General features: G+C 47.3%; 1 protein-coding gene across 1 annotated transcript in view; it reads right to left on the bottom strand.

Annotated features, from left to right (window-relative positions):
* Positions 1-13,595, bottom strand: part of STPG1 (sperm tail PG-rich repeat containing 1) — a 47,446-nt gene that overhangs the window by 19,361 nt on the left and 14,490 nt on the right. Inside the window, exons 5-6 of the mRNA XM_046027020.1 lie at positions 5,404-5,505; positions 793-963 (exon numbers count right to left, since the gene is read on the bottom strand). Coding sequence (XP_045882976.1) covers positions 793-963; positions 5,404-5,505 — 273 coding nt within the window. The remainder of the gene's footprint in view (positions 1-792; positions 964-5,403; positions 5,506-13,595) is intronic.

Raw genomic sequence — 13,595 nt, 5'->3', positions numbered from 1 at the left:
TTGGAGTGTTGTCTCATTGGTTCTTATAATAACCCTGTAGGGTGAGTATAATTGATTCCATTTTACAATTGAGGTTCAAGAGGTAATATGACTTCCCTAAAGACAGCTCTGCCGATCTCCATGGATGGTGGGGTCCTTGTGCGCCAAGGCCTGGGCTAAGCACTCAGCTCAGATGACCCAATTTAACATTTGCATGAACTTTATGAAGTAGACACATTTCCCCATTTTTCAGATCAATAACTTGAGTCCTGAAAGCTGAAGGGACATACCCAGATCCACACAGTCAGAAAAGGGCAGTGTCCGCTTGAACCTGACTCTATCTCTTAACCATTAATCACACCCTTCTGCTTCCATGACTACAAAGTGATTGCAAGTGGCAGAACATTACTGCTAAATACCCAATTTCTGATATGGAAATATGGAAGCTTATTTTCCCTATAAAAGCCTAAGAAGTAAATGGATAGTGACTGCAGATAATGTGGGAAATAATAACTGTTACAGATGAGACTATGTCCCAGAAAGTCTCTGTTGTAGGAGTAATTATAGTATTTTCTGGGGCGAGGTCTTCCCACTGCTTCCCACTGACCTCCGTGTTGCTCACATTTTTCTCTGGGTTCTGCAAATTCCCCATAAAGCCATGTGCAGCCTTCTGTACCCGCTGGGCAGTCAACAAACACTAACTGGTTTGTCAATTGCATTGGAACGCTATTTCTCAAAGCGTCCCCCGCCTTCATTTATTTTAGTAAAGAATTCATCCAGTATATATTTAACAAGCGCATGCAACATTCTTACATTGTACTGGTTTGGTGCAGGAGTTTCAAATTTGAGGACTTTTGCAAAGCTTGGCAACTGGAACATGCTGGAACAGGAATTACTGAAGTCTTTCTTGGAGACAAGACGTGATGGGATAGTGTATGCGTTCGCTGCAGGGTATTTAGAAATGATGGTGTCCAATCGGGTGCGCTGCAAGGACAAAACCAAAGGAATCAGCACTCTCTCATTATCTCTGGGCTCCACAGGACAGATGTCAAAGGAATGGTGGCCAGCACTAGGTCTGAAAGCATTGTGTGAGGGCTGAAACTCCTGCAAGTAGCAATGATAAACTGACCTCAGGCTTTGAGTATTTGCTCTTGGAGAACGCAAGTTCTGACCTGTTCTGACTTCTGTAAACTAACTCAAATTATTCATCTAATATTTGGGACTTGGCAAAAATAATTTTGCCATAAATGCATTGCCACCCAATCCCGTTTCAAGCCACTTACCCTTGACTCATCAACTGTTGGGTAATTTATATGATGGGAAGCTTTAAACTTTCTTCCTCCAGCCAAGGCTTTCCTTCTGAGTAAAACCTCATGTCTTGTTTCTAAGATTAAGTAATCTGAATTGCTTAAATAACAAGTTTGCTTCGAATGTCTTAAAGGTACAAGGGTCGATAGGGCTTTGCTGTCCAACCATGCCTCCTACCCTCCACCTAATTGCTGATCTCTTTTTTTTTTTTTTTAGATTTATCTATTTGAGAAAGAGAGAGAGAGAGAGAATGCGCAGGGGGAGGGGCAGAGGGTGAGGGGAAAGCAGGTTCCCTGCTGAGTGGGGAACCGGATTCGGGGTCTCTATCCCAGGACCAAGGGATCATGACCTAAGCCGAAGGCAGACACTTATCGACTGAGTCACCCAGGCACCACCTAACTGATTGCATAGAACCCTACAATTTTTTTTTTCTCTTTCAGTAGAACAAATCCTACTCCTTCCAGGAAGTCATCATAAACTATTTTCAGATAAAAAAAAAAATAAAACAAGCAGAATCAATGTTTGCCAAATGAAAAGGGGCAAAAGCCATAGAAACTAGGTGATAACATCGCTTTACCCTAGGATAGTATGGCAAGTATTGGAGCCTGATAAAACAGACAAACAAGAAATTCTCATTATTTTATGGTTAAAAGCTTGAGAATATCTCAGCTGGCTAGGGGTCAATAACTACACAAACACAGAAAGTGGGTGAGGCTGTGAAGAGACATGGACCCTCCCTCCCACCAGCTCCTGGCCCTGAGCTTCGTGGCAGTGGTTCTCAGAGTCTAGTCTATGGAGACCCAGTGGTATACGGGTGGATGAGCACCCGGGGGCAAACACGTGCTTGTCCAGAGTCTCAGCTGTTCAGAGTCTAACCTGGATTCAAGTCCCAGTCAGCCTTCTCTAATGGTCAGGATTCACTCATGCTCCCAGAAGGAAGGTTACCCCAGTCCTCTAAGCTCTTTGCATTTTGTGCAATACTTAATGTAATGCTTTCCATGAGCTGTTGCGTTTAATTTTCTTGAAAAACCTGGGGAGTGGATATTATGATTTCCCCACTTTACGGATAGGACACTGGGCTTTGTCTGCCATTTGAGGGATGGAACCAACATTGTCATCAGTCTGTCCCCACTACGTGATACAGATTAGATATCTCATTCTAAAGGGGAAAAGTCAAAAAGAATAAAACAATACATGTTTCGTTTACAGGATGAGCAGCTGATGAATGACTGTGGGATGTTCTAGTTCAAGGGGAATCACTACCCGCTCTCTCCTCTGCCCAGTAAGCTAGGCACATCTTTCCCTTTCACTTCCACAGAGGAAAGTTGGTAAAAGCTGGTGAGGTGAAACCACCCCCCAGGGGTCCCATTTGTCTATCCTGACTCACCCAACAGGTGAGGCAAGCACGCTTTTCAAAAACACTATTTCCCGAAGGGCTCCTTGGAGTACCAGTTTTATAAAATAGGTTAGTGTTGGTGACGGCAGCAGCAGGGAGAGAGTTCCAGAGCCAAACAAACTTAAGAAGCCTCCTACTGTGTTCCCACGTTGAAGGCTCACCCTAAAGCCCACCGTGTTAAGTACCGTGAGAAGTCCTACCATAAACAAGCCTAACGTCACTTACCCAGCCTTTCTGAAACTTACTAGATCATAAAATCTTTTTGGCTTACAATACCTGTGAACATACTTGTAGGAAAAAATTGTTCTAAGTGTTCATTTGCAGCCAATTTTCATAAAGCATTATAATAGAATTTGTCTCAAAGCAACACTCATTCACATGACCTTGACTTTCTTTTAATTGCCGGGCCTGTGGGCTCCGATCTGGCCACATGCCGGCATTTGTGAACCTCTCTCCAGCACCTACTAATTTTTCCAGAACCACTCCTGCCACCATGCAAACAGAGAAAGGCCATGAAAGTCTCCTCCCACCGGCCTCATTTAATATCCTGTCAGCCTCATGAATAATCCTGGAACAAAGATTTAGAATACATTAATGAAGCTCTTTAAATTATTTGGACTTAGCAAGATGACAGATCCTCTCTGAAGGTTGGGTGTAGTGGTTCCAACAGTCATCAGGAAGTTTCTAGAATTTATGGATCCACGGAGTTTCTTGGTCAGCCTCACCTACAATCACATTCCTCCTGACTATATCAGTGTCAGTCAGGCAGATCTTCCTCTGAGGAGGTCTCCTTTTCCTATCCTCAGAGTCCTCGGATCCAGAAATGGAGGAGGCGTCAAATGTGAAAGTCACTGAGGGGGTTGGGGCCGGGGTGGGGGGGGGATGAAATTCACATCAGCGAGGAAATAGTTAAGATATGGGGTCTCCTAACAGCTCTCCATCGGCCACTGCAAGCTGGTTACAGAAATCTAAATATCTATAAATATAAATTCCCATCCATCAAAGCAGGGACAGGAAGCCTGCACAACTCCATGTCTGCTTTCTTTTGGGTTTGGTCTGGATTTTTTAATGACCTGATGGGCCTGACTAGATTCTGTAATACTCAAACCTTCCCCTGGGCCTCTTCTCCTCCAGAGGGCTCAGCCTCGTCGTTGGGAAAGTTATTGTGCACAAAGCCGAGCCGGGAATTGGTCGTGTGCCTCTCATTCGATCCCTTCTTTGGCACCAAGCAGGAGTGGGACGTGCCACTCTCCAGCTGAGAATTTCTCGGAGAGAAAACCAAGGAGGTGCGGGAGGTCTTGTTGGTGACTCAGGTGGTAACACTCATAATATTTAACATGTTTACAATACTCTGCAGTTTCAAAGAGCATTTCACTCATTGCAATTTGCCCAGCGTCTCCAGGGAGTCTCCACTTTTATGAGGTAACCGGGACACAGAAGGGTGACGTGCTTGAGGCCACATCGAGAATCCTCAGCTGAGTCAGGCTCGGGTCTGAAGTCTTGTCTCCTGAGCCAAGACTTCGTGAGACGGCACTTCTGTTGTCGACTGCTTTCAGGTCCCTTCTGCAGGGTTTGGGGTGGAAAGAAGGCAGAGGCATGGTTCTATGAGCTCACCAGCGGCTTGGGTGACTTCCACGTCTCCGCTGATAGGGAGCTAAATTCAAAGTCAGCTCTGCCAAAGTCAAATTCCAGTAAGTGGCTGCCTTCAGCGTGTCTTACACGGACCCTTTGTATGGTGCTTTGTTTTGTTTTGAAATCGGTCCCAGTGTCGGGCATTATAATACATCTTTGCAAGAGACTGTTGTAATTTTTTTTTAAAGATTTTATTTATTTATTTGATAGACAGAGATTGCAACTAGTCAGAGAGGCAGGCAGGGAGAGAGAGGAGGAAGCAGGCTCCCTGCTGAGCAGAGAGCCGGATGTGGGGCTTGATCCCAGCACCCTGGGATCATGACCTGAGCTGAAGGCAGAGGCTTTAACCCACTGAGCCACCCAGGGGCCCCCGAGACTGTTGTAATTTTTAAAGGGACAGAAGGCATATGTGTTTTGTTGAGGCTAGTTTGTGTTTGCTTTCTTTTTCACTTTTCTACCTCAGCTAATTTTACCCCAGTATGACCCTTTTCCCTCACTATATCTCTTCTTCTTGCCAATTTATAGATACTCAAATTAAGAACAAAAGAAAAAAGTCCTTGCCCAGGTCTTGTCAGGGACATCAGCACTTCATAGAGATCTTGATTCTTAGAGCCATCCACCAAGATAAAGACCCACATCTTACAAAGAAGGGAAGGAAAATCACTCCATTTCAGCCTGTTGCCTGCTTTCTTTTTGCTCCCGGCAGATTTCTCAATAATTTGAATAATCCAATTAGACCAAGTGGTGTAAAACACCCTGTTAGGGTAAGATCTTTTCCCTGGTGCCTAGAAATCTCAGGGAAACATCTGCTTAGTCCACCCCACAATGACAAAGTTGGTGTGGACGATCAGGTTCTGAATATCCCTCTAGTCTCGCTTCTCACTTTGGCCAGATGGAGCGGTGAGGGGGGAAATTACTTAAAGACACAGACTCTAATTTACCTGCATGACACCTGAGGCAACAGTTACTCTCCTAATTAGAACCACGGTCTTTGGAGAGAAGGGACCAGCGGTCCAATACGTGTTTACGCAATGGACGAAGGAAAGTGCTGATCTGCTAATGGCCTTATTCAGGAAAGAGGTTCTCACCATAGAGGGAAAAGTGCATGTCCCTTTCTTAGACAACGAGGCACTGTTGAACACTGGAGATTGGTGAATGACGTCGTAGAACCCCGGACCTGGGATGCTATCCTGAAAGGAAGAGAATGGGGTGTCATAGGGGTACATTCATTTCCACTGTGCTTTTCTGCAAACATCTTATCCATTAATGCTCGGCCTCACTGTCATCCTCCAGGACAGGCATCACTACCACTTGGTGGAAAGCTGGCTCCACCATTTCCTAGCCTGCCCGCTCACTGTCTCAGTTACCAAGTGCAGGAGGTTGGAATTCCAGCCTGGGTCTGGGACCCCCAGCCTGGGTCTGGCTCGCTGCACCACACCTTCCTGCATTCCAGAAGAATGCTGTTGGTTTTTTTTTTTTCATGCCGTTAGAGAAATGAGCATAAGATGGGATGCTCGGTGTGGCGGATAGTAAGTCAGTGTGTGCCGATTGGGGAAGGCAAGCCCAAGGTGAGGGAATGATGACTGATTTCACCTTGACCGCACCCACCTGACTCAGCTTCCTCCTCAGCCTTTCAGAAGAGAAATCAGGGAGTGTTTCTGTTTATAAAGCAAAATGAAACAAAAACAACCTTCATCCCAAACAAGACCGTGTCTAATTCGCAAACAAAAAAGAGGCAGGCCCGGAAGCTCAAATGCTAAATGATGCAGGTATGATAGAAACGAATAAGCAGAAGCTTGATTTCTAAGCTCGTTTCTGCTTTTGCAGTTAATTGAGCTTTCATCTCATTTCCCATGCTAGTTACCAGGGGGAAGTATTATGTTGACAGAAGTTGGCCAAGCAAGTGACATGAAAGGATACGGATGCTCCACTGTCCTGAGAGTTTACTGGGTGCCGACTTGATGGCACGAGCTTTTCAAAGTTTTTTTCGTTTAGTCCTCCGAGAGGAAGGGGTTACTGTCCCCATTTTACAGATGGAGACACTGAGGCAAGTGGAGATGAATTTGCCCAATATCCCACTGCTACAAGTGTTAAGGACGTGAAGAACACAAAGTCTCTGCAGTTTCTCCAACCTCCGCCCCCGAGGCTCATCCTGCCTCCACCGTCCCTACTACCTTCCTCAGGGCAGAAAGAAAGCCTGAAGTGCCACCAGGGCCTTCCAGGACTTTCCAGTCTGGCCTGAGCAGTATCTGATTATGGTTTAATATATGAGACAGAACCACCAGTGAGACTAACAGGTTCCTCTGTGCTGAATTTTAACTGCAGTGAAACCTTGGAGCATCACTCGAAGCCAGTGGGTGCAGGGCGCTGATTCCCACTTTGTAGGCGATGGTGATGATCTCAGGTGCACAGAGCGGAGGCTGATCACCAGGAAGAATGGGGCAGATCATGAGACGGGAGGCAGAACCTGGTGCACCAGTGCCCTAGGTCAAGTTCAGAAGACACTGGCACATGGGAGCAGATTCAAGGAGCTCCAGGGAAATAAGGAAGAGATTTTTCTAGGGGGCTGTTCATGGGGCTAGCATTTATTTATTGAGTGGCCGCTCACTGTGTGTCAGCCATTGTTCTGAGTACTTTACACGCAGCAACTCATTTAATCCCCATTTTAATTCATTCATTCATTATTTTGAAGATTTTATTTATTTGACAGCAAGAGAGAGAGATCACGAGCAGGGGATTGAGCGGGAGAGGGAGAAGCAGATTCTTTGCTACGGGTGGGACCAGATGTGGGACTCCATCCCAGGACCCTGAGATCATGACCGAAGCCGAAGGTAGACACCTAACCCTCTGAGCCACCCAGGTGTCCCTTAACCCCCATTTTAAAGATGGGAAGACAGAGCCAAAAGAGATAGGGCCCAAGGTCACATGGCTAGTAACCGTCAGGGCCAGAATTTGAACCTAGGTGGTCTTAGTACAAAGCCTACTTTTTTTTTTAATTGACATATAACTGACACATAACATTATATTAGTTTTGTGTATACAGCATAATTCAATATTTGTGAATATTGGAAATGGAATGTGAACGCTGGAAAGGGATCGCTACAGTAAGTCACGTGAACATCGGTCGCCATACACAGTTCCAGAATTTTTGCCTTCTGGTGAGAACTTTAAAGATCTACTCTCTTAGCAACTCCCAAAATGCAATACAGTTTCGCTAACTGGAGTCACCACGCTGTACGTTACATCCCCCTGACTTATCTATTTGATAATTAGAACTTTCTACCTTCTGACTCCCTTCACCTATTTTGTCCACCCCCATCAAACATAGAATCCACTCTTACTAAACCAAACTGACTTTCAAATGAGAATGTGTAGGATAAAAAGAAGAAAAAAAAATCCCACAGACTTTTTTTTTTTTTTAAGATTTTATTTGTCAGAGAGAGAGCACAAGCAGGCAGAGCTGCAGGCAGAGGCAGAGAGAGAAGCAGGCTCCCCACAAAGCAAGGAGCCCTATGCGGGACTCGATCCCAGGACCCCGGGGATTATGACCCGAGCCGAAGGCAGTAGCTTAACCCACTGAGCCACCCAGGCGCCCCCGCCCCCCCAGATTTTTGAGTCAGGAAATTTTAGTCTCAATGCCGCAACTAGCTAAGTGACCTGAAGCAAGTCACATCACGGGGCCTCAGTTTCCTCAATTGTAAATCAGAGACATCAGACTCAATGCCTTTGGGTGCTTCTTAGTTTCGAGAGCCCCTAAATCAACGAGTAGCTGAAGCAGGGCATGTCACCGTGACTCTTCCAGGTGTAAACAGTGAACAAGGAAGACGTGCACCTCTGGCTTTCGGTCCCCCTGCCACCTTCAACACTTCCATCAATTCTCACAGGTTTTCCGGGCACCCACACGACATGTCTAAGGAGCTGGAGTTGCCTCCTAAAATTCAAGACGCGCAAAGCTGCTCCCTCCCACCTTGCCCAGTTAAATCTGAATTTCAGCTAAGCCACCAAAAGCTCTTTTAGTGGAAGTATGTCCCATGCAGGATCTGGGACATACTTATACTAAAATAGTTGGTTGTCATTTATCCGAAATCCTTGATCACATTTTAATTCTGCTGTGTTGCAAACTGGTTTGAGTCCAGGCCAAATACGAAGCAGGCTGTCACCTCTCAGCCTGGAGGGAGAGAGGGCTACCTTTTGGCCCTTAAGAAATCTCTGAAAGGAGTTGTCTAGGCAGCGGTAGGCCAGAGCTGGCCCATGGCAGCTTGAGAGGGTGACGGTCAGAATGTCAGAGATCTTGCTCGTGGTAGCTTGAAAGCAGGGTGGGAGTATTTACGACCCAGAAATTGGCAAATTTCAAATGATTGGCAAATCAGAACTTTCCTTCACGGAGGGGAGAGCTGGTTTACCAGCACACCGTTATCCTCGCAGGACAGGCAGGTAGGTCTCTAAGCTCCTCCAAGGGAAACCTCCAATGAATGGCAGAGTCTTCAGGCCTTCTCCCCTGAGCGCTAGGAGAGCTGGTGAGGGCCAGCTGGGAGGGCGGTAAATATTTCACCTCCGGGATAACAGTTCTTGGGTGAGTTTAGACTTCTCAGAGCGCATCTCTGAAACAAGAATCCAGGTTGCCGCTGGGGTAATCTTAGCCACCTTCAGTTTCTTAGCCAAGACCACCCCAGAGGGCAAAAACCAGATAAACACACAAAGCATAAATGGGTGTGGGGAGGGAGAAGGGAAAAGAATGATGTAACTGAGCTTGACCACCTGCCTGCCCGGTGCGGAGTGGCCGATGTACTGCTGTCCCCCAGGCCTGCCGCACAGCGTGAGGATTAAATGAGCTGATCCGCACAGAGGGGTGAGAGCCAGTGCGTGGCTGCTCCTCCGCAGCGGAGCCAAACCTTCCCATGGGGGTTAAAGACCTTGAGAGTGGGACTGACCGGGGGAGGACTGTCAGATGAGCTCCCACCCCTCAACCCAGCACACATCTGGGTGACATTTGATTGAAATGCACCTTGAGAGCCCTTCTGAAGGATGAGAATGCCCAAGGGCAGCCCCTGCAGGTGCCAAGGGTGGGACAAAGGTCTCCATCGACTTGATCCTGGGAGAGGCTGGACAGGTAATGAGAAGGAAACAACAGGGAGAAGGTCATGTACGTCCCCCTCCCCCACCCAGATATAAACTAGGTTACAGGAAACTTGAAGTTCCCCAGCTTGGAGCCTGTTACATAGCCTGAGTTTTCTAGGGCTGAGTTCCTAAATTCTGTCCAATTCGTATTTTTCAAATGAATGGTTTGTCAAACTGTTTCTTGGGTGGGGAAATGTAGTCTCTGTTGGATCCTTGGCTAAAGACCCTACCAGAGCTGCCTTTGACCCTTCAGAGATACTCCACCTTGCTTTGGTCTCTTTTGGGGGCTGGCGAGCTGGCGTTTCTCAGGGGGGCACAAGATGAATGAAATCTAGGGGTCTGTGGAAGGGCTTCGAAGTATCTGACAGGAGGAGGACGTGTCTGAGGTGGAAGCAGAGCCTGGGGCTGCGGTTGAGCCACTGGTGAAACCACACAGAGATTTTGGGCTCTTGAGGGAATAATTTCTTTTTACAGATGCCTCTAGTCTTAGGGTCTCGGGACAATGTGTCCATCAACCCTGTTGACTTCATGGAAGCCAGAAAGCTTTTACTCAGGTTGACATGGCCAAAGGGATGAGGACAGCACAGACTGCATGGTGGGAGAGCAGGCACCTGCCCCCAGGGCACGTCCCCCCTCCCCGGACCTGAGGCCCCTCATCTGTGAACCTGCAAGGCTGTGCGTGTGGGCATCGAGATCTGTGGTGTTCAGACCACATCCCTGGTGTCCACCAGGGAGCCCGGGAAAGGGGGCCGGAGTTGGCAGCAGCTTCAAGTGGCAGTGTGTCTCTACCCGGCCCACCGGTGGCTTTCACTATGAGACACTGTGTCACAGAAAGGGCCCTTCTGCTGAGCCCAGGGATTCCAGGTCCCTGAAGCCTTTCTGGTCCAAACGGTCTCTCACTCTGAGATGGGCCCCTTGTAAGACACCCCTCGCTCTTCCTGCCTTCTCTCCCTCCCGGCCTCACCCCATATCTCCTTCTGTCTGGCATCAAAGTTTCCGCCCCCCTGATCATGGCTGAAAAGGGAGAGAGAGGCAGCAAGCACACTCCATGCAAGAAAGCCCCACGGGTTTTGTTCAGAATGGGGAAGGCCGTCAGCAGTGAAGGGTCCCTGGGAGCCCTAAGGGAGCAAGCTATGAAACGGGATGAGGTCTCTTGAGACTGTTTCTGAGCCGCTCAGGTAAGTGTGGGGAAGCCAGAGCGGCGGGACGAGGCCACGGGACAGATGAAAACGGGCCCAGCTGTTTGCCCACAGCTGGAAACACAGTCAGGCAAGAGCAGACAAACCCGCATTTTTGAAGCCTTGGTTACTGTGGGTATGGTCCCCAAGAGTACACCTGCTTCTCTTTCAGAGCCTCCTCTGGCTCCAATCTGGTGTCTGCTTATTAGCAGCCCTTGAAATCCCTTGAGCGGCACATCAGCACGAACACAACTCAGCAGACCCTACAAAAGGCTACTGCGGACCAGGGCTTAGGCTAAGCGGCAAGGGAACAGCACGGCCTGTTAGCAGCTCACACGTTCTAGAAAGGGACCCAACGTGCACACCCGCTACCATCAGACCAAGCAGAAGGCAGCCAGGGGCATGAGAATGGCTGTCAGAGCACAGAGAAGGGTGTCCCTCCTACCATCCTCAGGAGACACAAGGAACAGTGTCTGGGAACCAGGAGCTGTCGCCTGGGCCTGTCCTTGCTCTGCCTGAGCCTGGCCATGCAAGTCACTCTTGCACTCAAGTCTTTGGGTCATTATGTCAAAAGCAGAGACGATGTTGAGACTCTGCTCACAGGGTGATTATGGGGAGTCAGTGAGTTAATAAATGCAAAGGTCTTCAGGGGGTGCCTAGTGCCTAGTCGGTGCCCGCCAAGTGTTTGTTATTTCCAGGAACAGGGAGTGCAGACTCCTTAGGGCGGCGTGCTGGTGACCCCCCCGGGGAGCAGTCAGGCTTCTGGAGTAGAAAGGTCAGGTAGAGCCCGTTGTGGTTCAAACACGCAGCTGAGTGCACACTTGGGCTCATTATGCCCTTGAACATGGCGGTCCTGGCAAACTGAACTTCCTTTCACTTAGATCTCCTTGACATGTAAAATACCCCAGGTCCGGTGCCTTGTCAAGTTAGTGAGTGAAACAGTATTCACTTTATACCGTTTCATCGCAAACTAAACATGAGCCTGCTTACCATCTGGGAAGGTGGCTTTACTGTCAAGCTACACATAAAACCAATATATATTTGTAAATGGTGCCCATCTAGAGACTACAGGGCCCCTGTGCCACCAGTCTTCATTCACCGGAGCCTGGAAGGGCTAGGTCAGGTTTAGAATCATGGAACAGTAAGCCCCAGAGAGCCTAACTATTATAACACCCGTGCTCTTAAAGGGCTGCAAAGACATTATCAGTGTTACATAGCCTGGAAAGCATGACCACCATCCAGAGGCAAATGGGAAACAGGGAGGTGGAGGAAGAAAACGTCCATCGGGCCCCTGGGCTCCGTTCTGTCCCACATGAGGCATGTTTCTTCGTGCACACGGAGTCACCAGCACCTCCGTAAATAATTGCAAAATGCGCAGGAAAGCAGACTTCATTTCTAGCAGCGCAAATTGCCAGTCACAACGCCGAGCTCTGGGAAGGATTCTTGTGGCCAGGGCTCGGAGTTAGATGGGGCATGTGAGCTGGGCCACGTTTCCCCACAAGGTTGGACTGATAAGGTAAGCGCGCATTTCACAAGACTCCGATTCTCTGTGTTAAAGATGTGTTAAATGGGTCACGGAACTAATGTGAGGATACAACCGAGTTATGAGATCAGGCACAGGGTGTGGACGATTAATGTTCTAAGAAGGGTGGTGAAACACCAGAGTTTTAAAATCTGTTTTTAATTTGTATTGCCTCACTAAATTATTGGGTGATGTTAAACAACATCTTTAACTTCTCAATGTCCATTTCCCTCAGGAAAAATGAGAATAATGAGCATGGGACAAGAACATTTTTTTCCCCTTTTTACAGTTTCAAAAGCCTAAAAAATTATATAGCCCAAATCTTCCTTATGTTTCAGATGAGGAAACTGAAACTCAGAAATTCCAAGTGACCAGTCTAAAGGCACACAGCTCTTTAATGGGGCAGAAGGCAGGGAACTTGAATTATGGATCCCCGTGCTCTTGCCACAAAATTATTTACATACTTATTTACAGAAGGCTTTCAAGTACTTAGAGTTTCCACATTGACAAACCAACATGGCTCCATTTGGAAAGCGCGAATCGAATTTCTGAGCGAATTCTTTTCTCTATTTAATGCTGCCTGTAGCTTTGGCTGGCTGCCATCTTGGTTCCTTCCACAGAAACTTTTCTGAAGGGCAATAGTAGCCGAAATGCTCACTCGAAACACCAGCCCATTCAGTTTCTGGATTTGAGTCTTCAGAACTAGATCATGTAGAATGGCGCTGACGCTCCTTGCTTGACATCTTTCCCTCTCTTGAGTTTGGGCTGTTTTGCTAAGGTCTATTCAGAAACATACTGCTGACTTTCACAAATCAAATGTGTGGCTTCGCAGGCCACAAAAGGGGGTGTGGTGGTGTGTGGAAAGAACATGAGGCTTTGGAGTGAGCTAGACCTGGGTCTGATGTCTAATTCTTTCCACGTTGATTCAGCAAATATTTATGTAGGACCTCTTATGGGCCAAACCCTGAGCTATATGACCTTGGGTGGGTCATTTAACTTTCCTAAGCCTCAATTTCCTCTCCTGTTAAATTAAGATAATAAACCCTTCCTTTCAACATTGTTCTGAGGATTAGAGATATGGTCTAAAAATGACTGCACACATAGTAGGCATCAGTCAATGGTGGCTGCTATTATTTTATTGGAATTGCAAGTGTTCTAGGGACAGACAATAGGTTATCACTGGCCTGACAAATGAGATTACCACACAGAAGAGACAGACAGAGGGACAGAGGGACAGTCAAAACACACAGAAACAAGAGGGAGAAGAGAGAAAACTCCTGAGCAAATACCTTATTTATCATCTTTGGGGAAGACTTCAAGTAATTAAAAATGTGTGTGTGTGTGTGTGTGTGTGTGTGTGTGTGTGTGTGTGGGTATGCACGCATGTATATACACACATTATATTCTTTACTATTTGCTTTCTTAGAATCCTAAAATGTTAAAACTTAAGGAACTTAAACAT

This window comes from Meles meles, chromosome 1, assembly GCF_922984935.1.
Source record: "Meles meles chromosome 1, mMelMel3.1 paternal haplotype, whole genome shotgun sequence".
Classification (NCBI taxonomy): domain Eukaryota; kingdom Metazoa; phylum Chordata; class Mammalia; order Carnivora; family Mustelidae; genus Meles; species Meles meles.
Note: the sequence above shows the minus strand (reverse complement) of the source record. Positions and strands in the feature narration are given on the sequence as shown.